The sequence below is a fragment of the Marmota monax genome, unplaced genomic scaffold, assembly GCF_021218885.2.
Source record: "Marmota monax isolate L192 unplaced genomic scaffold, Marmota_monax_Labrador192_F-V1.1 WCK01_AAM20220418_F8-fsc00102, whole genome shotgun sequence".
NCBI classification, from domain to species: Eukaryota; Metazoa; Chordata; class Mammalia; order Rodentia; family Sciuridae; genus Marmota; species Marmota monax.
The window spans coordinates 3,624,323-3,651,801 of NW_026692494.1; the positions used below are offsets into that span (position 1 = coordinate 3,624,323).

The window sequence follows — 27,479 nt, forward strand, 5'->3', positions numbered from 1 at the left end:
CCCTGAGCCAATCACTGTGGCTTGGAGGATAGCCACACTCTCATTGGTCAGACCTGGGTCATGTGCCTACCCCGCCACCCGGCGGCCCTGCCCTGAGCCTCGAAGCTTAGAGGCCACTTGCACCGAGAGTGGGAGACAAGTAGAGCCCGCGGACATGCCCTGCCGCTGGCCCCAAGCAGATGTCGCCAGAGGTAGGTGGTACCATTGTCGTCCCTCACCGAGAGGCGAGTCGGGCCCAGAGGGCAGCGCAGACCGCGGGTCAGCAGCAAGTGGGCAGCAGGGCTGGGACGGGGCCGCGCGCGACGCTGGGGCTCCCGGCGAAGCTGAGCCAAGGGCGGGAGGAGCGTCGCGATCCGCAGCGAGCGGGAGGCCGCGGCTGGAGGCAGCGTCCTGAAGAGCCTCCCTTGGGAAGGCTGTGGTCCGCGCTGGCCTCCGTTGTCCAGACTCTGACGTAAAACAGGAGAAAGCAGCAGCCCTGTCCCCCCCTCGCCAAAATGGCAAAGCCAGCCTCCCCGGGGCTGGCAGTGCCAAGGCGGGGGTCCCCCACCCCTGGTGCTTCTCCCCACGGCCTCCCTGGGCTTGGAGCCCACCCAGCAGGATGCTGAGGCGCTGCACCCTCCGGCCGCTGCTTAGCTGGAGGAGGCCTAATGGGAGCTTTGCTCCTGGTGGCCAAGCTGGCCAGATGCAGGCCTGACCAGACAGAGCCCAGCCCAAACAGGACGAGGCAATCCAAGAGGGAGAGAAGCACCTTCCTGATCAGCCATTTCCAGTGCCTGGAGCCAGCCGCACCTGAGGCCCACAATCCAGAACTCCTAGTGACACAAAGTGACGGGTTCTCTTAAGTCCATGACAGTCCAGTGGTAAGATGTGGACGGACCAGAAAGATGGAGAAGGGAGTGCGGCACCTCCAGCTCCCCGACTCCCTACAGAGAGGAAGCTCCAGGGTGGGGCGTCTGATGTCCCCGAGGTCTGCTCTGCCCGCCTTCTTGAGCTCCACCTGTCCCCCCGCCCCCCACGCTGAGTTTGAAGGAGAAGTAGGCTGGGGTGGCGGGTGCTGAGTGCCCACAGAAGGGGACTTAGCGCCCTGCCAGCGAGCCTGGATTCTGAATTTTATTGTCTCATACATAAAATGGGGGTTGAGGACCACTGGTTCTTTCACAGATGTATACCGAGGACCTACTATGTGCCAGGGGCTTTCTGGAGGCTGAGGACAGGCAAGGCCTCTCCCCAGGACCTCGTGGTCCATGGGGGAAGCAGATAGTAGTCAAGGCCCGGTGCTCGAGGGACGCGCAGTCAGAACGCCGAGGTGGGGTGCAGGGGCTGCTCTGCATTAGGTGACCAGGGGACTGGGCTCTGGAGGACGGAGGGTCTCCAGGCACAGGTGCAGTCGTGCAAAGGCCCTGAGGCCAGCAGGGAACTGTGGCTGGGGAGGAGGCCGGGGGCAGGGGTGGAGGAGTGGCTTTGGGTCTTAAGAGCTTAACCCATGGGGGGCAACAAGCCAGGTCCTCTGGAGTCTCAGAGGAGGGTGACAATGGCATCTTGTCTGTGGGCTTTTGAGGACTGAGTCTGTGTTGGGGACACTGGTCCCTCTGTGGGTCCCCGAGTGCCGGGAGCCGAGGTGCGCTGAGCTTTGAGCGGGTTTTCAGAGGCAACTGGGCCCAGGTCGGGGGCCTGGGAAGGTCCCAGCAGCCCCAGGCCCAGGCGGCTGGGGCTCCCAGGACGGGAGGTGGCAGGACGATGTCACAGAGGCTGGAGGCATCTAGAACCCTGAGGGCTCCTGGCTCAGTGTCATCTGGCAGAACGGCTGGGGGGCAGGAACCCCGGAGACCAGGCTTGGGAGACACCATGCGGGCCGCGCTGCCCGGAGCCGCCTCTGACTAAGGCCGTCAGGCCGCAGCCCGTTGCCTGCCCCTGCCGGCCCGCCCCCGCCGCCCAGCGCCCCGCGTTCCCGCCCAGGAGCCCCGGAGAGGCCCCCGAGATGCCCCAGGGGCCCCTGGCGCCCTGCCCTGGTGGGACCTAGGCGGGAACCGCAGGAGCAGCGGGAGCCATGGGGTGGCCTGGCCTGGCCCTGGCCGCGCTGGTCCTGGCCGCGCTGCTGGGGCCCTCGCGGGCCGTGGTGCGCGCCGTGCTGGAGGGCAACAGCAGCTCGGTGGACTTCGCCGACCTGCCGGCCCTGTTCGGGGTGCCCCTGGCCCCGGGGGGCGTGCGGGGCTACCTGATGGAGGCCAAGCCGGCCAACGCCTGCCAGCCCATCGAGGGCCCGCGGCCCGGCAACCGCTCGCTGGGCGCCATCGCGCTGATCCGCCGCTACGACTGCACCTTCGACCTCAAGGTGCTCAACGCCCAGCGGGCCGGCTTCGAGGCGGCCATCGTGCACAACGTGCGCTCCGACGACCTGGTGCGCATGGCCCACGTGTACGAGGACCTGCGGCGCCAGATCGCCATCCCGTCCGTGTTCGTGGGCGAGGCCGCCTCGCAGGACCTGCGCGTCATGGTGCGCTGCGACAAGTCCGCCCACGTGCTGCTGCTGCCCGACGCCCGGCCCTGCCCCGACCTGGACTGCTACCCCGTGCTGGCCATGTCCTGGGTGCTGGGCCGCACCCTGGCGCTGGTGGCCTCCACCTGCTTCATCCTGCGCTGCCTGTGGCTCTGGGTGCACAGCTGGTGGCCGCGGGCGCCGCCGGCCAAGGCGCAGGCGAGCCAGAAGGCGCAGGTGCGCACCTTCACGCGGGCCAGCGACCTGTGCGCCATCTGCCTGGACGAGTACGAGGAGGGCGACCGGCTCAAGATCCTGCCCTGCTCGCACACCTACCACTGCAGCTGCATCGAGCCCTGGTTCTCGCAGGCCGCCCGGCGCTCCTGCCCCATGTGCAAGCAGTCGGTGGCCAGCACCGAGGACGGCTCCGACTCCACGGTGGAGAGCGTCGGCGACGAGGACGCCTCCCTGCCGGGCCACCAGCCGCCCATCTGGGCCATCCAGGCCCACCTGCGCTCCCGGAGGCTGGAGCTGCTGGCCCGGACCAGCCCCAGCCGCCACCGCAGCACCACGTCCCTGGGGTCGGCAGACACCGCCGCGCCCCCCGACAGGCCCCCAGGGCCCCCGTGAGCTGGGGCCCCCGGTCCGACCCCATCGACCCCATCCGGGCGGGGGCATGGCGACGGGTGTTTCTAGAATAAAGTGGGTTTGAATGTGGAGTTTCGCCCAGCGCTGCTGTCGGCCACTCGGCTGGGACCAGGAGGGACACCCCGCCCGCCCCGCTGGCCCAGGAGGCCCTCCTGGGAGTCCGGCCTCCCCGCCTCGGCGCCTCCCCCTAAATAAACGATTACTTTGGAATCACCTTGGGTTTCCAGAAAGAGGCCCCCGCCACGGGTGTCTGCGTCCGGACACCTGGCTCTGGGAGGGACCCACGTGCGTCCCCGTCACCTCGGCTCCCCTCTCCCGCCGGCCACACGTTCCCGCAGCGCCCGGAGGACCAAGGACCGAGGGGCCGCGCTGGGCACCTCACTGCCACCCGACGGCGCCCCAGCCCCAGGGTCTGACTGTCGGTTGGCGAGTGGCAGCGGAAGGTAGGAGGCCACGCGATGCCTCCCAGACCTGACCACGGAGAGCGCCCAGCACCCCCAGGGCCACCGCGGCGTCCCCTGGGGCCTCTCCCCCCTGCACTCACGCCCCTCCCTTGCTGCGTGAAGCCAACACGGTGGCTTGTCCCCTGTAAGTGTCCCTGGCTCTCCCTGGTCATGCTCTGGCCTGTGCGGCAGGGACACAGAGGTGGTCACAGGTCACGGCTGCACGCTGGGGCCCACCACCCAGCTCCCCAGCACCTCACAGCAGCCTGTCCAGTGCCACTAGGAAGGCCGTTTCCAGGGCTCGCTGCCTTGGCCACTGGGGACGGCCCTTGGTGGCCAGGGCTACCAAGCAAGGGCAGCTCTGGTAGAGCAGGCCCGAGGCGGGAGGACACGGGGACAGAAGCAGCGAGGGACGAACGGAACAGCCAGGGGTGGGTGGGTTCCAGCACCCAACCCAGCAGCACAGCCACCTGGGCTCTTCCCGCCGTGAGCGGGCCTGTAGGTGGCTCGCAGGCTCCGGGCCGCCTGGAGCTGGACTCTTACACCCTTTTGTCCCAGATCCTCAGCAAGTGGGCTCCTCCTCCTGGGGCAATGCAGCTGCTTCAGCCCCAGCTATCACATGTGCATTCCAGGCGATGAGGAAGGACCCCCCTTTAGGGATGCTCTCCAGAAACCCCGCACTGCGCCATGTCCACACTGCCTGGGCCCGGAGGTGGGCGGCTGGGAGAGTGATGGTGCCGAGTGACCAACTGCCCCGTGAGACCCAAGGGCACCTCCTGGGAGTGAGTGCCTCCCCACTTTCTAGCTTGGGCCTCCTCCGGGCGGATGTGGGGGAGCCCACGTGCCTGGATATAAGCCCTCCCTGAGGCCCTACTGTGCGCTGGCCAGGAGGCCCACTGCGTGCTCAACCCGTGCAGCCTCGGCCTCCCACCTGGGAACTGAGGCCAGGCGCCCGGGCGGCTCCCTGAGGGCGCTGGGCACAGTCTGGGCCCGAGGGACCCGCCCCCAGCCTGGCTGGACACAGCTGCCCAGAAGCAGTGGGGAAGAGCAGGACCCGACCCCTCCACACCCGGGCCTCGGGGGCAGGAGGCGAGGCCCCGCGCCGCGGTACAGAAACCACCCGGATGCCCGCAGCAGCACCCCCAGGTCCCGCGCTGCCGGGCACGCAGCCAGTAGGTGCTTACTGTGTGCACGCACAGCTCCCTGCCTCCGCTTGGGACCTTCTGCCTCTGGGGAAGGTGCCAGCTTCTCCCAGCCTCCTCCAGCCTCCGTGAGGCCGCGCTGCCAAGGACTGGAGCTGACAGAGGCCGCCGAGCCAGCCCCGCGCCCCCGCCCGGCAGCTGTCCCAGTCCCCAGCGCCTCGTGTCTGCTGAAGGGGGAGCGGCACGTGGCAAAACGGAGGCTCAGAGGAGGCTCCAGGGGAGGGGACTTAGGGACCAGCAGGCGCTGCAGGCAGGGGGCTCGCGGGGCGCCCGGTGCGCTGAGCAGAGACCATGCAGCAGATTCCGGGCACCGGGGCAGCCGCAGCCGGGCTCAAGGGAGGGGGCGGAGGACACCGGCGCCCCCAGGCCTGAGCCCTGCGCTTGGCAACGGTTCCTTCTACTCCCCCGACGTTCCTGGGCGCCCCTGGAGCGGGCCTCCCCTTGTGGCCTTTCACCTGTAGGGTTTGGGGTGCCCCGCGCTGGCTCCCGTTCCCTCCTGCCTCGTCACACCTCCTCACACCCCGCAGGAGACGCAGGTCAATCCCACCCTCCATGTGAAGAACAGAGAGGTTCAGAAAATCGCTGCAGGCCACACAGCGTGCCAGGGCCATGCCAGGGTTCCGACTTGGGTTCCCAGCCTCCTGTCCTTCACTCTTCCCTCACTGGCTCTGGATCCACACTAAGAAGCACCTACTATGTGTTCAGTGCTGCACTGGGGACATTGTGACCAAGGGAGTTCCTTGGCCGACTCCCAGAGTGTGCTATCTATTTAGCTGTTAAGGGGGTGGCGTTACAGGGGTGTGATGGAGACGGGTGATCATGGAGGGCATCCCCAAGGTGGTGACATGGGGCAGAGACCTGAGCACGAAAAGGACTCGGCCCTGCGGAGAAGTGGGGAGATGCAGGGAACAGCATCCAGGTGGAGGGAACAGGCCGTGCAAAGGCCCTGAGGAGGAGCTTCGGTGGCCGCAGCAGGGCAGGAGTGTGAGGGGTCCTTGGGCAAAGAGGAGGTCGGAGGGGAAATGAGGGCTGAGGACAGAGGATCTCGCCCGCGGAGGCCAGTTTGAAGTCACTTCTGGGAGCAGTGGGTGGTGCCCACGGGGTTCCAGCTGCCTTTGGACCTCTGAGTCCTGACGGGCCTGTGGCCGCCGCGCCTGCGCCTAGAGCGCCTCCGACTGGCCGCTGAGCCGCGGCTGGCCGCGCGTGGGCCGCAGTCCTTTTCACCCGCGGGTCCTGGGGCGGCCCACACCCCGCGCCCTCCCGTGGCTGCGCGGCCTGGACGGTGGGTTCCTGCCTCCCCTGCTCACTAAATTGCTGACAGCCTCAGTAAGTTGCAGAGGCTGGCCTCAAACTCATAATCCTCCTGCCTCAGCCTCCTGAGTTGCTGGATTACAAGGAGGCACCACCACGGCTGGCCAACCCCATTTGTTAGAGGAGGGAACTGAAGCCCAGGGAGGTTAGGTATTTTTCCTTAGGGCACACAGCATAGATGGGACAAAACTGGGATGTGGATCCAAAATGCCCATCTCCGAGGTGGTTTGCCTCGTCCATACCATCCCTACTGGCCAGGGGAGGAGGAGCGAATGGACAAAGGGGGGGATGGCCCGCCCTCCCCCGCTGCCCGGCCTAGGGCCTCTCTCACCTTGGATCTTGTCCGTGTTCCTCTTCCCGACTGGCTTTGCTGGGTGCCAGTCCTCTATGGTGCAGGCCAAGAACAGTGTGTTCTCCTCCTCCTCTATCCCACACCCTCTGCTCCTGGTGATAGAACCAGGGAGAGGCAGGGCTGTTCCGGCTGTTCCCAGTGGTCCCTGGAGGAGGCCACAGGACGCTGGCTGCGAAGATCCCCACCGACTGCATCAGGGGCTGGTGTGGAGGCTGGGTCCTCCGCCCTCCTCCTCCCGGTCCCGCCTCCTCCCCAGCCCTGTCCTCCCGTGCCCACCCAGGAGGGGAGGACGTTCTCGGGAACAGATGGCTGCCTTCCTCTGCCAGTTAATTAACGCCGCCTGTGATTAAACTTCCCACAAATTAGCTGTCAGCTACGCTAAAGGGAACCGTCCCTCTCAAATGCCACCTTGACTCGCTGAATTGTGAGCCTTGTCACAAAATAATTAAAGGCAGGGGAGGCGCCGAAACCCGGAGTCCCCCTAACGTCTCTATCACCGTCCGGGGCCGAGGGCTCCCGGCCAGAGCAGGAAGGCAGCTGTCTGCTCAGGTCTCACGAAGTAACTGTCACGGGAAGGAATCTCTACTGAGTGCCACCGCGCGCCAAGCACCGTGCTGGGGATGACCGCGGCCAGCCCTGACACACTCTGCCCCTTCCTGGATCTCATGACCCCCGACAGCCTGTGCAAAGGCCCAGGGGCAGGATGAGCTGCATGTTGGAGGGCCAGCAGGAGCCCAGGAGGGACAGGGAGCCACAGTCCGCGCGCGGAGGAGGCGGGGCCTGACCCAGGTGCCCACAGCGCCCTCTGGTGGCTGCAGGGAGGACAGGATGGGGAGGAGGACCCAGGCGACCCCTGGTCACTGGGTGGGGATGGGGGCTAAGATGGGGGTGCACGTGGCAGGGAGGTGCCCACTATGCGGTCTGGAAGGGGGCGGGCGGAGCTGCTCACCCCAGTCCTCTGGCCATTGATCAGCGAGGTGTCGGGCTCCGCGGGGCTGAGGCCTTCCCGAGAGACGCCTTATCCATCTCTCGCTGTCCATCGGCCAGGGCCAGGCAGCTGTGCAGGTGGAGTGACCCCCCCCCCCAGCCAGGGCTGCTGGCCCGTCACCCAGGGTCACCCTGGCCTCATGGATGAGGGTGCTGTCGCCCTGAGGGCTGCAGAGACCAGGATGTGTCTTGTCTGCAGAGGCTCAAGTGTCCCCACCTCCGGGGGACAGAAACAAGAAATGGCTTGAGAGGGGGCTCGGCGCTCGGGCAGGCCAGCATGGCTCTGTCCTTCCCCTCCCTGGGGTGACATGGGGCCCACGGGGCACCCCTCAGGCCCACAGAGCACCTCAGGGCCTTTGCACAAGCCATGCCTGCTGCTGGGACACCCTCTTCTCCCTGCCAGCCCTTCTCAGCCTCAGGGCTCTGCTGGGCGTCACCTCCTCCAGGAAGCCCTCTGGTGGCCCAGCCTGTCGGGGCTCTCCTGCCATGCCCTGCCCCCAGGGCTGCACAGTATTCTGGGAGCAGAAGGGCACACGGGTCCTCCTGGGCCTTCCCGCCCACAGGGCAAGGTCCCTCCCTCTCTGACCCCAGGGACTGGCGGAGTCTGTGGCAGGGGCACCTGTAGGCTGTCATTCCCACGGTGGCTGCATCCATCTGCTTCCCCTGCTGACCCAGGGACCTCTCGGGGGCCGGGTGTGCCTGGGCCACCAGTGCCCAGGGGGTTCTGGGGCAGTAACAGAGCTCACCCGATGGGGCCAGGCTGCTGGGTTCCGGAATGTTCCAGAGCTCGGGGTGCAGGAGACACGCACCCGGAAGGGCTGCAGCCAGCGGGAGGGGTGGAGGCCGCAGGACTGGGTGCCAGTCCACCAGGGCATCCGGAAAGTTCTGGAGTCCTCCAGATGTCATCGACCCTCTTCCGGAGCCTGGCGGGCCTCAGCCTCCTTGTGGGGAGGCTCTTCCCTGGCAGCCGAGGAGGGCGCTGGGTGGTCAAGGGCACGGCGAGCAGAGGGCCAGGGTCCAGGGCCCGTGGGGCTGGGGCAGGTGACAGTACTCGCCTGCACCCCTGTTCCTCCACCGCGTTGCGAAGGGCAGCTCACGGGGACCAGGCGGAGTTAAGTGAGGTGGCTGTGTCAGCTGCCCCAGGGCTTGGCCTGTCAGCTGGGTGTCACATTGAACATGGATCATCACCGGTGCGGTGTCGCGCCCAGGGACAGGAGGACACACCCTCTGGGAGAGACCAGTAAGAGCAGGACCCCCATCTCAGGAGGGGGGCGGCCCCTGGGAAAGCGCCCTGGAGTCCGTCCCCAGCCCCAAACAGACACAAAAGCCAGCCAGGCGGGTGGCGCACACCGGGAATCCCAGCAGCTCGGGAGGCTGAGGCAGGAGGATCCCAAGTTCAAAGCCAGCCTCAGCAACTCAGTGAGGCCCTGTCTCTAAATGTAGAAAGGACTGGGGTGGGGCTCGGTGGTCCAGGGCCCAAGCTCAATCCCTGGTACTCACCCCCCAAAAATCGAATAGACTGAAGGAGACTCGGGTGTGCTGGAGAATGGCTGCGAGAGCCGCCCGGCAAGTGCAAAGGTGGCCAGGGAGGGGAGGCCGGGAGGGGAGGCCGGGAGGGAGGCGCAGAGCTGCCTCTCCCAGTCAGACACAGGCCGGGGGTTCTCTGGGGAGCGATGCCTCGCGCTGGTGGGTAGCGCTTACTCACAAATCTGTCAAAACTTGTCCGACTGGATCCTTAAATCGCGCCTGGCGAAGCCGATGGAGGGAGGAGGAGGAGGAGGACTGCCAAGAACCGACCGCGCGCCCCTCCCTGCAAAATGGCTCCGTCACTCGGAAAACCACTTGGCAGTTTCTTAAGAAGTGAAATGCACACCTACCACTCAGCCTGCCGCACGCCTAGGTGTTTACCCGGGAGGAGAGAAAGCATATGTCCACGGGACGCAGCTGTCTCCCCAAGCGCCAGACGCAGGAACCGCCAAATGCCCAGGCGTGCACCGCGGCCCCTCTGCACACTGGAATACGATGCAGCCATCAAAAGGAGAGAAGAGGTGAGAGGTCCAGGACTCAGGATCCCAGAGATATGAGGCTGAGCCAGAGGTGACAAATTCCAAAGTCCATGCTGCAGACTGGCAAAGGAGGTGCCCTGGGGCCTGGAAAGTCAGTGGTGGGGAGAGAGGGAACTTCCAGGTGGCAGAAAGTTCTGTCGGGGCTGGGAGGCAGCTGGGTGGCGGATGCTTGCTTCAAGTGTGTGGGCGCTGGGGTGACGCTGGGGCAGAGGGGGAAGGGCAGAGGGGGAGGGGGAGGGGGAGGCTGGGAATCCACGAGGCCAGGGGAAGGCAGGGCCTTATCTTAGGTGCAAAAGTTTAGAAAGCCCCGAAGCCCCCAGCCCCCAGCTCGGGCCCAGCGACATGACTGCAGCACTTTTTTTATTATTCAAACTTAGTTCCAAAACATTCCGGGGTGACCCCGACACCAACGTTTCAAGTAAAGCCCGGGAGGCCCCCTCGGAAAAGGAAGAGTGTCAGAGACGGCCGGGTGCGGGGACCACACGGTCACCCTCCCACCGCAGCCCCGCTGGCCCTGGCGGGGCTTCCTGTCCCCATCCTTCTTGAGCCGACAGTGGCCGGGGCTGACTTGCCACCCGTGTCCCCCAGCGGCTGGGCGCTCAGGGAACGTGCGGTCGCCGGCAGGGGCGGCGCGGGTCTCCCGTGCTGCCTGTCGGTGGTCACACGGCGACCCCGGGAGGCTGCGGTCTCCAGGGCCAGCTCGCCCCTTCTGGCTAGGTCCTGCCCAGAGAGGGGCACAGGCAGGCGGGGGCCTACAGTAAGCGCGATGGAGGGGCGCAGGTGTCACGTGAGGCCCGGGACTCTGGGCCCGGAGCCAGCCGCGTGGGCCTCGGCCTCGGGGCGGAGAGCCCTGCAGCCGGCCAATGGGGACGCGGAGGGGGCGCATTACCTCACCAGGCGGCGCGGGCATTGGCTGCGGCTCTCGGTGGGCGGGAGCCGGGAGCGGTCGGGACGGGAGGGGACTGCAGAGGCCAGCGGGAGGGTCCCGAGAGGAGGAGGGGTAAAGAGCAGAGGGGAAGGGGGAGGGGACAGCGCGGGTCGGGGAATCGCCACGTGGGCAGGGCCTCTAGAAGCGTGTCCTCCGCTCCGTGTCCCCCCCACGCGGGTCCCCTGGCCTGGCCATCCCCAGGACGATCTTGGGGGGGATCAGAATGGAAGTCACAGGCCCCCTCCCAGTCTAAATTAGGAGACCCACCTCCCAAGGGCGCGGTCATCAACCCGCCCTCCCTACGCAGTGTCCCAGGGCGGCACCGCCAGACGCCCCCACCGAGGCGCAAACACAGCTCAGTTGGTGGAACTGTGGCCACCTGCCCAGCGTCCTGGGGAGCAGGGACCCATATGTCCCTGCAGCACGCAGCTGGAGGCTCCCTCTCAGCCTGTTCCCCGTTTTCTGCTCTGTGGCTTGGAGTTCACGGAAGTCCCCACACGCGGCTGCTGGGAGGATCCCCTCCAGCAGGGGATAGTAACTAACTGAGCATTTACTGTGTGCGCGGCCTGTGCTGAGGCTGAGGCCGCCCCGACCACAGCCCGCTGGCTCAGCTTCCTGCGCCCTGGGGAAAAGGTGGCTCCTTCCGGAAGATCCTTGTGTCTTGCAGAAAATAACGGCCCGGAGAGGCAGACAGGTGGGGAGGCAGTTGGAGCAACAATCAAGGAGAGCTCACCTGAGGAGGCGGTGAGATGTGGGAGTTCAAGTACACAACCTGTGCAAAGGCCCTGAGGCAGCACCAAGTCTGATGTGTTGGGGGTACAGCAAGAAGCCTGCGTGGCTGGACAGAGGGGATGAGGGGAGGGGAGAAGGGAGGGGACAGGACCCGTGGAGCTCTTCCCCCAGGGAGGACTTGAGCTTTTACTCCTGAGGAAGGTGGGAGCCCTGTGGCCGATGGAGGTACCCTGCGGTGGCTATAGGGAGGACAGGCTGCAGGGAGCAGGGTGGGAGCCCTGGAGCAAGTGAGCAGCTGGCCCAGTGAAGCGCAGGCGACAGCCTATCAAAGGTGGAGCCGCGGAAGGGGTGGGGGTGGAGAAGTGAGGGTCCTTTGGAGCTGACAGGTGTATTCCAGAAGGATCCTGTTGGGGGTCACTGGTTCTCGCCTGCGGTGGTGCCCACAGTGGGTGGCAGTGGTGTGGCAGGGCCACCTTCTCCCCCTCCCTGCTCCCCGCCCCCAGGCCTCCAGGCTGTGCCAAGTGTGCATTAGGCCTGACTCAGCCCGTCCCGGCCTGTGCTCCCACGGGGGAGGACCCCACGTGTGCCCCTCGCCCTGCGGCTGGGAACCACGGGCAGTACACGCCCCAGCCTCGCCTGCCTGCAGGAGACCTTCCCACCCTGGTCTCCCCTGGAGGCTTGGTGGCCGGTGTCTTGCTCACCCCGGGACCAGGAGGCGTTCGGAGTGAGGAAGAGGTCTTGGCCCCACCTGCCTCAGGCGGGCAGTCTCCAACACCAACTGAACTGCGCCGTCTGCTGGGGACCCTCGTGGCTGCCTGGGCCCTCAGAAGACAGGAGACTCACCCCGATTCCGGCAGCCCTGCCCCGATCCTCCGCCCTCCCTGCCTTCAGAGCCCCGGGTTCTTGCCTCTAGGCCCAGCGGGAGGCCAGTTAGGGAGGACCCCGGGACCACGCAGGCGCCCCTTGAGATCAGGCTCCCTCGCCCCCGGGGCTCCTAGGCGGGGAGCTGCCTGCAGGGTCTGGAGTTCCTGGCACAGAACAGAGCAGCGTTCTCCCCGGAGCTGCCCCTGCGGCTGTCCCCGAGGGCACCATTAGTCGCAGACTCCCTCGCGCTCTGCAGGCTGTGGCCACCCCCGCGCAGCCGGGCCCCTTTCGAAGCGTGATTGACTAACAGCCATTAGATTAATGGCCAGGCGCTGGGCCTTCATCTCGCGGCATCTACACACTAAACGTTCCCGTGTAATTACAATTAGGGACACGGCGACGCTCCTGCCTCCCGGCCCTCCCCGGCCTCGGCCGAGCCCCGCCTTCTCCCTTGCTTCCTCGTTCTCCCCCTCCCTCTTCCTCTTGCTGCGTGTGGGTCTCCTCCGTCTTTCTGGGTCTCCCCTAATTTCCACCTCCTTGTCGTCCCCCGCCGGGTCCTGTCCCCAGGTGTGGCTGGCGGAGGCGGGATGCAGGCCAGGCCCCGCCCAGGAGCCCGCGCCCCTCCCCCGCCCCCTTTCCGTCTCTCTCTTGGCCTCCGACCTCGACCCCCAGCTCTGGGCCGGGTTCTGGTCTTGGGAACCGAGGGCCTGTAGGTCTCCTGGCCACACTGGCCTCCCAGGACAGGGCCAGGTGGGACATGTACCCGGGATCCAGGGAGGCCACCTGGGGATGCGGTGATATTCCCGTAAACCAGCGGTGACCTGCTGGGCCTGCCCAGGGGGTCCCAGGCAGAACCCCCTTGGCCCTCAACCCTTTCTGTCTGTGGTCTGGAGATGCCCCCGTTTTGGCCACCAGGCCCTTGTGAAGACGCGTGCCCTCCCAGGGGACCTGGTGCCTGCAGATGGGCCTTTGGGGGGGCACACTCCCTCCCACAGATGGCAGAATGGAGGCCCGGCATGGACGGCCACCAAAGCCAGAGTGTGCGCCCGGCCCAGCCTCCTGGGGACTCTTTCCCAAGCCCTGGTCCCCGCCTGTGAAGGTGCTGAGGGCTGGCGATTTCGGAGGTGCTGTCCTGGGCGGGGCCAGGGTGGCCCTCTAGGGAGTGGCCAGGGGAGCTTTCTCCTGCCCTGAAGTTCAGGGCCAGATGGGGCTTCCAGGAGAGGGAGCAGGTTGGCCGCTGTCTGTTTTGCCGTCCGGGTGCTGGGTTGGTCAGCTCTCCCTGGTGACAAGGGACCTGGCTGGAGAGGTCTCACAGAGGGTGTGGCTGCTGAGAATGAATTGAATTCTGTCCTTCGTCCAGGATCCCCTGACCTGCCAGGCCTTGCTTTGTCCCCGGCCATCTGCTGCTTGGCGTTGGCCAGTCTGCCCTCCCGGCCTCCCGACCTTTGGAAGCAGGGCCAAGCCCAGCGCCTCCCTTTTCTCTCCCCAAGGGGCCGGGCCAGGGGCTGCAGAGGAGCATCAGTAAGGTGACCCAGGCGCCACACAGCAGCGCGTCACTCCCTCGTGGTGGTGGAGCCTTCTCTGCGCACCAAGACTTGGGCCGAGACTCCTGGGGCAGTCCAGACCGGTGTCCACGGGTCCTCGGCGCTAGACCCAACCCTTGCCCCCATTTTACAGATGAACAGACTGAAGCCCAGAGAAGGTCCGGCACTTGGCCCCAGGTGACGCAGCCACTGAGGGCAAAACTGGGATCCGGACCTCTCGGGTGACCCCAGACCTCCCTACCCCTGGGCTTGGACGTCAGGGGGAGCCCAGCCCTGCGGCCCCCGCCTGTGGCTGCGGGGTGTGCGGCCGCTGAAGGAGCACCGGCTGTCAGCAGCTCCTCCGGCCTGTGATAAATCGAGAGAATTAAAATCCACTTAGAGGGAGGTCTCTAAATAGGCCTGGGCTGTGTTGCGCTCTCCTTCCCTTCCCCGCCGTATTCCAGGAGGGAGCGGAGTCGCCTTAATTGAATCTAAACGCAGGTGTCACAGCTGCACCTTGCAAGAGGACGCACATGGCAGAGCCGCTGCGGGACGGAGCCTCTGGATCCAGCGCTGCCTGGTCTTTGCACCGAGGAAGCGACACGAATTTCCACTGGGGGCTCCCTGTGGGACACCTGAGGCCCGGCCATGAACGGAGGAGATTCAGAGAGGTCGGCCACGGGGTGGACCTCGGTGTCCAGGAATCCAGAAAATGGGCACATGAACCCAGGCGCCTGCACCGTCCTCGATCTCCATCCTGCTTCTCGCCCCCGCCGCGCCAGGCCCCGCCCATGCGACTCGTTTTTGGTCCCAGGACCCACCTAGTCTAAGTCCCATTATTGCTCCAGCCTGGGTCTCACACAGCAGCCAAAATCTTTTTCTTTCTTCAAGTTACAGACCTTTTTGTTTTTTAAAATAGGGCACGACACACATGAAACTCACCGTCTGAACCCTTTTCAAGTGTGCCGTCGGGTGACGTCTGGCCCATTCACAGCGTGGTCCGGCCACCGCCTATTGGCCACCCCCTCCTCCCCGACAGAAGCTCCCCCCCTTAAGCACTGGCTCCCACCCCCCTGCAGCCCATGGGCCACCTTCTCCTTTCAGTTCCCTGGATTGGCCGCCCTGGGACCTCACAGTGGGGACACAATCCAAGGCTGCTTTCCCGAGCATAAGGTCCTCACCGCACAGCCCCGGGGCAGCTGTCCCAGAGTGGTGGTTTCTTTCGAAGGCTAAATAACGTCCCATTGTGCGGCTGGGCCACTCAGGTTGACCCACTCAGCTGCACCTGCCACGGGGTAGCCCCAGGTTGGCTGTCGTGTCGCTGTGGTGACCATGGCGTCAGGGTATCTAGACCCTTGCTGGAATGTGACCATCCCCCAAATCCCTGTGTCTGAATCCCCTCTGTCAACCATGGGCACACGCCTAGGAGTGCCGCGTGGGGTGCCTTTGATAATTCTATGCAGGTGATATTTTTTGTGGTGTGGGGAGTGGACCCGGGCCGGGAGCATGCTGGGCAAGTGCCCCCACTGACCACCCCCAGCCCTTCTTATTTTTGAGACAGGGACCCATTAGTTGCCCTCCAACTTGTGATCTTCCTGCCTCAGCTTCCCGAGTAGCGAGGACAAGGCAACGCCACCAAATAGCACTTGTCCTTGTTCCAAATCCTTCTACGGCTCCTTGGAGTCTGCAGGAGGCCTCCAACCCCCTCCACGGCCCTAAAGCACTACCAACTGCACCCCCTCCCTGCTTCTCACCCACCCGCGCTGCAGTCACCCCAGCTACTCTCCCTGCCCCAGGCCTTTACACACACCATCCCCCTCTGGAACCCTTGACTCCCGCTTGGCCTCTGTCTCTCGGCCTCTGTCTCTCGGCCTCCACCTCTCGGTGCTCCTCGCCCCCTGGAAGCCCCGATCCCCCAGGCTGAGTCAGGAAGCTCCTCTGGACCCCGGAGCTCCCTGAGTGTCCCCATCATGACCGTGATCTTGGTGACGTGTCTCCCTGGCGGGTCCCTGCACCCCGCCCAGGACATCGCTCACACTGCTGGCTGAACTTGGCCAGGGTCCTCTTTCTTCTCCTGCCGACTCCTGCCCTTGAGACATGAGACACGGCCACTTCCGCACCCGCTCTCCCGCCTAATAGCGCATCTCAAACAGCATCTCAGGCTGTCGATTAGAAGTAGATCCAATCAATGTGCCTGTTTGTCATCCCGCCTGCCTCTGAGACGGATGGGCGGGCGGGGGTGCTATTAAGCCGGCAGAATTTTCTATATGTTCCAGGCGCTGGGCAGACTTGCTTCAAAAAGCTATCTGGCCCGATCTCAAAATGAGAAAGTCATTAAACACACACGCACTCACTCACACACACACTGCAGGAGCATCTCATTTCTGGAAGAAGAAAAAAAAACACTGCAATTAATACACACTGCAAGTGTCGCAGCCTGCGTCCTGCAGCCGGCGGGAACCAGAGGCATGGAGTCCTCCGGGACGGCCATCCTCCCCGGTGCTCTGCGATGGCCCTGCAGGTGTTGCCTCCGCAGGGTCTGAGCTGGGCCTGGGAGCTGCTCCTGGAGCGAGGAGCGGCTGGGGGCGGCGGGGGGCAGGAAAGGGCCAGTGCGCCCTGCGCTGAGGGCAGCTCCCAGTGACCCTGGGAGAGGGCCCAGAGCACGCGCCTGGCGGTGCCTCCCGGGTGGGGCAGGTGGGGCGTTTGTCCACCGGCTGTCCCACCACTGGCCAGGCCTGGCTCCTGAAGGCCCCTTCCAGCTGCTCTGCCCCGCCCAGGAGCCCTGTGCTGGACATGGCCGCCAGGGCAGCTTCAGCGGCCGAGGAGCTGCCTGAAGCCTCCGTTTCTTGTAGTCACCCAAAGACTGAGGGGCCTGCAGGGCGCCAGGGCTGCGCTGGGCCTGGGGTCAGCGCTCACAAGACAGCCCCGGCCTGGTGCAGGGCCCTGGGACCAGCCAGCAGCCCCAGCCGGGGGGTCAGGCCTGGGGGGGGAGCTTGGGCACCTCTCCCAGCACCCTTCCCCGGTGACCTCTCTCCTCACCCACCGGCACCCCAGGGACCAGAACAAGGTGCGCAGGTCACCGTGAGGCCCATCCTAGACGGGCCTGGGCGGGAAGGTGGACCTGGGTGGACGTGAGCAGCGGGTGGATGGGGACGGTTGGGTGGTGGCCGGATGGAGCGCAGATGGCCGCTCTTGCATGGGTCATCAGACGGTGGCTGGCAGGGGGAGGGTGGGCCAGTAGTGGGTGCGGGTGTGGGTGGGTGCGGGTGGGTGGTGGGCAGATGGCCCGTCCCTCCCTTGTCAGGCTGTGCTGCTGTGGCTGTGCTGTTGACAGCAAGCGCCTCCAAGTGGGGCCTTTGTTCCCGCTCGGCCCACCCTTCAGGGAGGTGGACACACCTGGTGGCCAGGAGATGGTTTCCCGTGGTGGGTGAATGGCGCAGCACCTGCGCCTGGCGGGGCGGCTCACTTCTGTTCCGGGAGGAGGTCTGGTTGGGCCCCTCCTGGACCCTTGCCCTCTGCTGGGACGGCGGGCCAAGTCCAGGGCAGGCCTCGGCGGGGCTGCCTTGGCTCAGGAGTCAGTAACGGGCTTTTGTGGTCACTTCCGACCTGGTGAACAGCCTCCTTTGAAGTGATTCAGAACTTTACAAAGTGGGCGTGTGACGGGGACAGCCAGGACCTGGTGGCAGAGAGGCCTGGGAGGGCACGAGATGCCCGGCCTGCCTCAGTGCTCTGTGACCTGGGGCAGGTCGCTCTCCCTCTCTGACCCTCCGTTTTCTGATGGGAAACGGCTTTCAGCAGGGCTCACGGCACCATGTGGCTCTGGGGAGCAGCGGGAAGGCACAGCCTGTGACCCTGGCCAAAGGTCCCCCTCTGTGCCTGGGAAGCGGAGCTGGGAAGAGGGATCGGTTCTCCCAAGTGAGGGGCACCTCCCACCTGCAGGGAGGCTGGGGGTGTCTGTTGGAGGGAAGGTCTGGGGACCGTCACCCTGTCATTGTGTCTTCTCCAGGAAGGTCTGTGGGGCACACCTGGGTGCAGAGGGGCGGGGAGGCACCGTCACCCTGCGCAGAGCTTCCAGGACCGGCCGGGTGCCTCGGGGTGAGCCAGGCTCCCACTCAGGCCAGCAGCCACAGCCCCGGGGACTGGAGGACACGGGAAGAAGCTGTGTGTGTGACACGCCACCTTCCCGAGTGTCCGGGCTCGTCCTGTGCCCCACCCCCACCCTCCCTCCAGCCAGGACGTGTGTTTTCCCTCGATGACACTTGGGATCTTTTAATAGTCGGCACATTAGCATACATTTGCATACCTTATGCTAATCAGGCTGTTTATTTTTGAAGAAGCACTTTGACGGGGGGGGGTGGGGGGGGGTGGGGGGGGGGGCCTGCCTCCCAGGGACCTCTCCCGCTCTCCTGAGCTGTCTACTTCCCCGAGGGACTGGGGGACGGGACTGCCGTGCCACAGCCAGGCAGCGGACAGCGACCCCTTGCACACACACCTGGACTGTGGGGCGGACTAACAGGAGGCAGCGGAGGAGGAGCCTGGCGCGTCCCGTCCCGTCCCGCTCCCCTGGGCCACACGGCCTCCGCCAGCCCCCACCCCCGCTGCCACACGTGCCTCGGCCCCATGGGGTCGCCCTTGCTGGGTCTCCAGAACCTCCTCCCGCGGCCCCCACCGTCCACACTGGAACGGCTGGGGCTAGGTCCACCCTGAGGTGGCCTCCGACCCTCCGGGGACGCCCAGCCCAGGACTCGCCCTCCCAGTTGGTTGCCCGTCTGCCCTGGCCCTCCCCGCCCTCCAGCAGACCTGAAGTCCACCTGGAGAGGCAGCGGCCGGGGGCGCGGCCCTGTCCACCTCTGGCCCCACAAACTAACAACAGGAAAGTACCTTAAGTTCCTCCTCCCCCCGATTCCACCTGCGTGCTCCCCGCCCCCCTGCCCCGGCTCACCCGCTGCCCACTGCCCTCACTCCGTGTGGTCCAGCCCCGGGGCCTCTGGGCTGCGGCTCCCTCTGCCTGGACCGGCTTCCCGGACATGTTTTATTTCTAGCTGTGTCCCCAGTGCCTGAAACAGCACCCAGTGCACAGCAGATCTCGACAAATACGTGGGTGCTCAGGGAATGAGGGTCAGCACGGCTGCCCTCCTCGGTACATCCATGACCGCTCGAGCAGAGAAGAAAACCTGGAGGCCGGGCCTCGCCTCCTGTTTGGTGGAGGATATTCCCAGGGGGAGCGAGGGCAGCTCTCCTCAGGTCTCTCCAGGAGGCACATGACTTCAAAACAAAACAGAAACAACACACAGTGGGCTCTGGTGCTCTGCTGTGTGACTTCAGGCATGTGGCTTTCCCTCTCTGAACCCAGTTTCCTCCTGGGCATGGTCTTCGCCGCACCCCGCAGAGTCCTCCTCCAGACTCAGCTCAGTGCAGTCGGGGGCAGTGGTGTTTGCGATGCATGAAGTTTAAACATTTTCAATAAAGAAAACAAGTCCTGCCGACGCGCTCTCTGATTTACAGTGATTGCAAACCAGCGGCCGTTAATATCGTTGTCGGGGAGCAGGCGCCGGGGCCTCTGCAGGCCGGGCCGGGTGGGGGCCGCCTGGGTTAGGGCAGCTCATGCTCGATCACCTGGGAGGCGGCTGGGGCCGTGGGGGGGGATAAATATCACCCCAGAAGCTCCGAAATCGCCGGTTTTATCACCGAGAATTGTCCCTGTGCTATTTACTTTCAATTTAGATTTTCGGGAAAGTGGCTCTGGGTACACTTTATGTATGAAGGAGAGTGACTGGAATTGAAGAAGGCCTGCTGTGGCCACCAAGGGCCAGGGAGCACAGCCTGGGTCCAGGGTCCCAGCCACCCATGGGCCATGCCCACACGGCGGGAGGGGCGGCTGCAGCTTGTCCCCTGCCCTAATGCTGGGGACAGGGCTTCAGGGCCGCAGCCTCTTTCCCTACTGGTGACTGCAGGGCCTCTGCCCTGGGGGGCTGCCCACTGCTGGGGACTGAGGCTCAGAGCCAGGCGGCCGCCCGACCCTCCCAGCCGGGCCGTCCCGCCCACCCTCACTCCCGAACCTTCCCTGGCTCCCTGGGGTCCCCCAGTGACATGCCCTGGGCTGTCCTCTCCCTCGGAGGAGCGGTCTGATGGCCCTGGGCTGCCTGCCCAGGTGGAGGCCTGAGCCTCTAGAAGAGACCAGCTCCATGGCCTCGTGCTGCCTGAGAGGGGACCCCGGGGAGGACCCGCGGGAGGAACACTGCCACCTTGGACCTCACTGGAATCAACACAGTGTGGCAGAGGATGGGGACAACACGTGCCATCAGCGTGCCACAGGGACATGGGGACAGGCAGGGCTCTGGAACCCAGCGAGCAGGCGGACAGGGACGCTTCTCTGAAGGGGAGGTGCAGGCGGCAGGAAAAGAGGCCACTTCTCAGGCACCAGGGACAGTCCCTGAGGCGTCACCACACAGCTGTGCAGGCAGCCCTCACGGCAGGTGTTGGCGGTCCCAGAAAAGCCACCAGCCCTGCAGTGCCCCAGGAAAGGGTCCGGAAGATTCGGTTTTGCTTGCTGTTTTACAAAAGCAAACACGCACTGGCCAAGGACCCAGCCGCCTGCATCAGGGGACACCTCAGGGAGGCCAAGACCTCGCCACCCGCAGGCCTGATGTGATGAGCAGCACCATCCAAAGAGTCAAGCCCTGGGAACAACCCGATGTCCTGCAATGGGTGGTGGCAGTTGAACTCATGGTGGAATACTACTCAACCAAGAAAAGGAGGAGGCTCCAAGAGGAGCCTGAACTCCCCTGTCCTGGACTCTCCTGTCACTGGGTCACACCCTGTGGCCTTGGGTGTCTGTCACTGAGCATGAGGTCCCCAGGTCCACCCATGCTGTAGCTGTCACCTCACTCCTGCCCTGGCCAAGGGACACCACAGGTGTGTGGCCTCATTCTTGTGGATGGATGTTCCTGGCGGCTTCAGTGACAGAATCCACATTGGAGAACAGCCCGGTGCCCGTCAGCCGAGAGCCCGGCTCGCGCATGTGCACACAGGGCACCCGGCTCGCGGCCAGGGGCTGGCAGGGAGGAGCCTGCAGCTGGCACGAGAGGGGCAGACCCCGGCGCACAGGCAGCGGGTCCAGGTGCGAGTCCCCGGAGACGGAGGTGCATTTTTGGTTCAGGGGGCTGCAGAATGGGGCCAGGGTCCCTGTTCACTGGTTTGTGACTTCCTGGGGCTGGTGGAGTGCGGAGTAGCTGGTGGCTGCAGATTCATTGCACTAAAGAGCACTGAACTGTGCACTTTAAATGGGTGAATTGTTGGTATGTGAATTTTATCTCAATAAAGCTCATTAAAAATTCATAGAACTCTGCACTTCCCCAAAATCATTTTCACTGTATGTTAATTTTAAACTAAAATTTAAATGACCTGATGCACTCCCTTCATCTTCTCCTGCTCCCTCTGCTTCAGATTCATTCCCGCCCCGGGGCCTTTGCACGAGCTGTTCCCTCCAGCTATCCAGAGGCCCTGCTTATGGGCTGGGGATGCAGCTCAGCTGGTAGAGAGCCTGCACCAGGCCCTGGGTTCGATCCCCAGCAGCGTACACACACGCACACACGCGCGCACACACGCGCACACGCGCACACACGCACAGGCCTGGCTTGCTTCGTGATTTGCATAATCTCTGATCCCCACCAGGGGCCGGCCTCCTCGCTCCAGCTGTCAGTCATGGTTTGTTCTCTTGGTATCTTAAAGTGGTCGTTAAAAACTGTCTGGGGACCAAGACGGGAAAGTTCTAGAGACAGAAAGTGGCCGCTGCTCTGCAGGCCACAGCCCGAAAGGGGCGTGATTGCTTGATGGCCCCGGCTGTTTTCCTGGGGTGATGCGGAGCTCTGAAGGGGCGCGGAAGGTGTCGCAGGACGAGCGCTGTCGTGGCCGCAGACACTGCGGGACGCTGCCCCTGCAAAGGGAGGAACCACACACACGGGGCTTCGCAGCCGTCTCCGGGCAGTGGCCTCGGGCCCTGGGCAGTGGCCTAGGGCCCGGGCAGTGACCTTGGGCCGGGCCGGGTTTCCTTGCCTGTAAAATGGGCCCACAGTGGAATCCGCCTGTGAGGTCGTGGTGCGACACGGCGACATTGGTCAGGCACGGCTCCTGGGTGGTGCTGGTATACAGCAGGAGCCGCATGCATGCGTGCTCGTCACGGTCCAGAATCACTTTGTGTCCATCCGCTCGCCGCCTGCCCTGTCGCGCGCCCATTGGCCGGAGTGCACCTCGTGACGCGCCCGCCGCAAGGGAGTCTGGGAGTTGTAGTCCACGGCTGCGCTGCGGCCTGGGCGCTCTACTGGGTGGGGATGGGCCCTGGCGGGTGTTGGGGCGGCTGGACTTGGCAGGTCCTTGGGAACCCGGTGGGGCTGGGACTTAATCTAAAGCAATAAGGGCACCGAGGAGTGGGGTGGCGGGGGGCGGAGGTGGGGCGGAGGAGCAGCGGGCGGATGACATAGAGAGCTGCGGCCACGCCCCCCCCCACCCGGCCACTCAGGGCGTCTGGCAGCCTCAGCGCGACCCAGGTGGCCTCTCCCCTGCCCGGCCGGCGGGCACCCTCCTGGGAGAGGTCCGCCTGATGCGGTGGTGGCAGGGGCCACCCCGTCTCCGGGCCCTGCCTTCACGGTGCCCAACAGCCTCAAACGCAAACGCTCATCACGATTATCATAACAATTAAGATGACTCCCAGGGTGAGCTATCCACCTCCCTCGCGCCAGGTGCTCCGGGCTAATGAGGCCTTTTAGGTGTGGAGCAGGCAGCGGCCCCGGGGACTTGGGGAGGCGTCAAGAGGGTGTCAATCACACCCCTGGACAGCCGGGACACAGGCTCGGGCAGTGGGGAGAGGCCAGATGGCCGTCGGGCCTCGGGGCGCTGCTGTCTTTGCGTGGCCAGTGTGCGGGCAGCCGAGGGCCTGCGTCCGGCCTTGACCCCCGTGGCCTGTGGCTGGGGAGGCTGGGCCCTCGGCAGGCAGAGGGAATGCCGGGAGCTCTCAGAGGGGGAGACAGGGACAGATGGGGACAGACAGACAGACAGACAGGCGGACAGAGGTAGGAAGACTGAGGCAGAGACAGCCACGGGGAGCCGCGTGCACGTGGGGACAGTGGATTCAGCACGGGGCTGGTTTGTCAACCCAACAACCCATGGCTCCCGAATTCTCATGAGAGTGGAGAGAACTCCGGGCCAGTGGGTTTGGGAGGCCAGGCCTCTGCGCGGGAGAGGCTCCTGCCCACAGAGGCCGCCAGAGGTGGGAGGTGGACATGCAAAGCGTGGCAGCCACAGTTCCGCAGCCCGGACAGACCTGCAGCCCAAGAGCCGCAGAGCCTTCAGCACCACGGACAGCGCCCGGCGCGCCCGACCTGCAGCCCAGGAGCCGCAGCGCCTTCAGTGCCACGGACAGCGCCCCCGGCTCCCGACAAGCAGCCCAGGAAACGCGGAGCCCTCAGCACCACGGACAGCGCCCCGGGGCTCCCCGACCCGCAGCCCAGGAGCCGCAGAGCCTTCAGTACCACGGACAGCGCCCAGGCTCCCGACCCGACGCTGCAGGCTCCCGGAGGGGGCGCGGTGGCCCTGAGGCTCAGGGCTGGGAGGGCACGAGGGTCCCAGGCAGCCGGAGGGTCACTGAGCACTTACTGCCAGGTTGGCTGGGGCCGCTCCGTGGCTGGACAGGCTCCCCTCACCCCAGCAGGCCAGGCAAGGGCCAGTGCTGTAAGAGTGACAACTGGGGACGGACTTCAGCTAGGGGGATCACAGGTCTTTCTTGGGAGGTGACATTTGAGCTGAAACTAAAGAAAATGGGGGCGCAGAGCAATGGGGTGTGCTCCAGGTAGGGGGCATCAAGACCCTGACGTCAGGCCAAACTCCATGGAGTAAAGGAACATAAAGCAGGTTTGTGGGAGTCCCCCAAAAAGTGCATCTTGGGATGATCTATTTTGGGGGTGTTCAAGAGGAAAGCGTCCACCCTGGGTCACACAGGACGCCTCAAGTCGTGTTGACAGCAGAGATGGAAGTCTCTGGGCATCCCCAGTTCAGGTTCTGACCACGCCATTCCCACTGCACGACCTCAGGCCCGTGGCATGGTCAGCTGCTGCTGTGTAACAAGTCACCCCAAACGCAGGGGTTGGAACAACTGGTGTCCCAGCCTCTGTGCACCAGGGATGCGGCAAGGCTGTGGGGACCCGGCCAGGGATGAAGTCTCCCTGAAGGCTGGGCGGGCAGGATCTGCTCCCATGCTCCCATGGCGGCCAGCAGCATTCTGTCCCTCGCTGCCTGTGGCTGAGGCTGCCTCAGGTCCTTGCCCCGAGAGTCCCCGGGGCCATGGCAGCTTGTTCCCTCCAGGTGGCAAGGATGGAAAGTCACGGCTCAGTGAGACAAAGTCATGGTCTTTGGGACGCTAATCATGGAAGTGACATCTCATTGCTGCTCCTGTGTTCTGCTCCTCAGAGCAAGGAGGGTGACTCCGAGGGCAGGAGAGCAGGGGCTGGGTTGGCGAGGACGGCTAGGCTGCCTGCCCGGGGCCCTCTCGGAGCCTCAGGCTCCTCTTCTGTGAGTCTCTTCCTCACAGGGGCATGGAGAGGGTGCTGGGCACGATGATCTCTTGGCCCTTCTCCCTCCTGAGGCACATGGTGGGGTTCTGCTGCTGAACCGGCCCCCTGTGTCCTCCTGCCGTTGCAGGGCAGGCTGTCCAGGCAGACAGCGAGCTTCGCAAAGCAGTGGCCAACGACCCAGCGTGGTGCCGGTGAACCCCTGGCCCCCGCGGGCCCTCGAAGCGTTGGACAGCACCTGGAACAGGGATGTGTAGGCAGGGTGGCGCCCCTGAGGGCTGCCGGGTGGGATGTGTCAGGCAGGCCCGCCCCTGCGGCTGGTCAGCAGCTGTCCCCCTGTTCATGGGGCAGTGTCCTTGGGGCAGGACTCCCCTTTACGAAGACCCTCGCGAGGTGGATGAGGGCCTCGCCCTGCCCCACTGTGACCTCATCCCAGCTAAGTGCAGGGCCAGTGACCCTGGATCCAACGAGGCCACATTCCAGGTACCGAGGACTAGGACTTCGCATGAGTCTGGGGGGACATGATTCAGCCCGTAGCACAGCGAGGGACCTGTCTCTGTGTCTGTCCGTCTGTCTGCTCTCTGTTTGCTTATCTCCTGCCTCTCCCTGGCTCCGTCTCCTCTAGGCCCCTTCCTGCCACGGGGACTCTGCATGTCCCCCTCCCAACGGGAAACCCCGGGCTCTTCACAGGACAGGCTCCTGGGCTCAGATGGCGCCTCCTCCGCAGGTCCCCCCAGCCCGCTCCTCCACCTCCTCGCTGTCCCCAGACACACCCAGCACTTCCTGCCCATGAGCCTTTGCCCTGGCAGCTCCCTGTGCCAGGGACACCCTGCTCAAATGCCCCCCTCTGTCTTAGGTCTCAGCTAAAATGCCACGTTGCCGCTGCAGAGTCCCCCCCCCCAGCCCCCAGAGCCTTCCCCTGCTTAGTCCCCATTGCATGTCCCCCCCCGACAGCTGACACCCTGGCGGTGGCCGTGGCTGCTCCCTGGCAGAGGCCACCTGTCCCGCCAGGGCAGGGTCTTCGTTGGTTTTGGTCTCTCTGTGTCCCCAGCTCCCAGCCGGGCCAGCATGCAGCTGTGGCCTCGATGCTCCGGGATGGTGGGGTCTGCTGGACCTGGGCTTGGTGAGGTGAGGTCACTGAGTGCCAGCATCAGGAAGGGGACTCCTAGTCCCTCCCCCGCCGACTTCAGACACAGTGTCCCCGGCCAGGACAGGAGGTGGCAGACCCCACCTCCTGTCTCCCTCCCTGGAGGCCCTTGTCCCCGGAGGCAGGCGCCCGGGTTTGGCCAGCTCCGCAGGTCTGGAAGAGGAAGCCTTCTTGAGGGCAGAGGAGGCCCTCCGTGCCCCGCACACCCCAGCCCTCCAGGCTCGGCCTCCGCTGAGATCCCTGACCAGGAGGACAGCTTGTGCTGGGGATCTGAGCCGATCTGACCCTGTGTGCAGTTAGATAGCCAGTGGGAGTGAGAGGCCACCGATAAGGACCTGCTGACAAGGCAGTGCTTGGGGACAGTCCCCTCCCTCCTTCCGGCCTCCTTCCCAGGGTTTACTGAGCACCTAGTGTGCGCCCAGCCAGCCCCGGGCAGGCAGTCTGTCCCCAGCCAGGCCTCGAAGACACCCAGGCAGGACGGAGCTTCAGGGTGGCCGGCGGAGGTGGCAGACCCCACCCTCCTGTCCCCCTCTCTGGAGTTGGCGCCCCTCCCCCCGCTTGGGAGGTGAGTGACTTCATCTGGCCCCCAAGGCTGTCACTCAGCCCGAGTTAGACCGACCACACGGTTACCATGGAGACGATGCTCCCCCAGGGAGGGCTAGCGAGGGAGCCGGAAACTGTGTGAACCGCACAAAGTGACCTAGCCGTGGCACCAGGAGTGGCGCTGTGGCGCCCCCGCGCAGACGTGACTCCGACGCTCACCCCGCATCGCGCTGCGCCCCGCACCCAGTCCTGCGCCCCACCCGCTGGCACGCCCACGAGGCCAAGCGCAGGCCAGAAACTTCCCAGGCCCCTCGGGGCTCCCAGACCAGAGGGCGGCCAGGCGGCCCGGTCTCCTGTGACCTGGAGAAAACCAGGGGGCTTGCGGGGAGATGAGCAAGCCAGGGTGGGAGGGCCCAGGAGGGCGGGGCTTGGATGGGCCCCACAGCAGCGCCTGGGCTGCAGCTGGGGGCACTGAGGCCCTGCGACACCTGTCAACCTCTGTGAAAAGGAGAATCCAGCCTCGGGGAGCTCTGGGGGACAGCGCTCCAGGCAGAGGGCGCGGCTGTGCAAAGGGCCTGGGGCCGGAGGAGCCTGGTGAGTTGGAGGCTCAGCAAGAGCCGGTGTGGCCGGGCAGAGGGGAGGGGAGAGAGGAGGAAGGGGGCCGGCAGGCCCTGCAGGACATTTGGGGACACAGGGAGGACTTGGGCTTTGACCTCAAGGGAAGTGGGAGCCTTGGAGGGCTGTGGACAGAGGAGGGTCCTGAGTCAGGAGCTCACAGGCACGACCTCCCCCCCTGCCCAGGGAGGACAGAGGCACCTGCTGGCCCGGATGGCAGGTGTCGGCCCATGGACTGGCCATGGTCAGCTGGAGCCCTGCACACTAAGGACGCGGGACTTTGTCGTAAAGGTTATTTTATTTCTTAGCAAGAGGCACACCAGGAGGGGTCAGGGTTACACATCTAGGAACTTAGCCCTAAATTGGGGCTGAGACAGTCCCGGGCCAGCCCCGGGTTTGGAGCCACCTGGGGACACGTGGGACGTGGGAAATGCTGTGCTGCATCAGGACATGGGACAGAGGTGGCGGGAGGCTGGCGTACCCCCACAGGCGGCAGGCAGTTCCTCTCACTCTCATGACAGTGGAGACTCTCAGGGAGGGCAAGTCACCTCCCCAGAATCACACAGCTTGTCACGATGAGCTGACTGTTTAAGCTAGGGCTGCTTTCTCCAGGCTGGGTACCGTGAGGTGACAAATATTGGCTCTGCCTTACGGGGGAGCAAGTGATCCTGCTCAGGTGACCCTATGGTGGTTAGTGGGAAGTCACATCCCTTGCTCCTGCTGATGGGTTAGGGGTGGCCATGTGACCTGAGGCTAGCCAATCAGAACCAACAGGGGGAGCTTGGCGGGAACCAGGAGACGAGAGGGTTTCCTTTCTGCGTGGGCTGTCCACCGGGAAGACGGAAATCAGCCTGAACTTGGGCGTGTCCCCTACGAATGGGGCAGGGGAGGCCTGACTGTGAATGAGGCCCACCCAGAAAGAGTCAAGGAGAGAAGGTGACAGAAAAGACTTCCCAACAACACGATCTCAACTCCTGGATCCAGCTATGCCTGGATCCCAGAGTTAGCAGTTGTCATTACCCATTCGTATCATTTTGTGTGTGGCTTAAACCCGTTTATTTTCCATTGTTCACCATCAAA

At 64.9% G+C, this 27,479-nt stretch overlaps 1 protein-coding gene across 1 annotated transcript; it reads left to right on the forward strand.

Moving 5' to 3' along the window:
• The first annotated feature begins 2,047 nt into the window (after positions 1 to 2,047).
• Positions 2,048 to 3,106, forward strand: Znrf4 (zinc and ring finger 4). Its single transcript, XM_046443765.1, has one exon. The coding sequence runs from the start codon at positions 2,048 to 2,050 to the stop codon at positions 3,104 to 3,106; it is 1,059 nt and encodes a 352-aa protein (XP_046299721.1).
• The last annotated feature ends 24,373 nt before the right edge of the window (positions 3,107 to 27,479 follow it).

Bases quoted from the DNA above. Each gene is read 5' to 3' on its own strand.
- Znrf4 (XM_046443765.1), top strand. From the start codon at position 2,048: ATGGGGTGGCCTGGCCTGGCCCTGGCCGCGCTGGTCCTGGCCGCGCTG.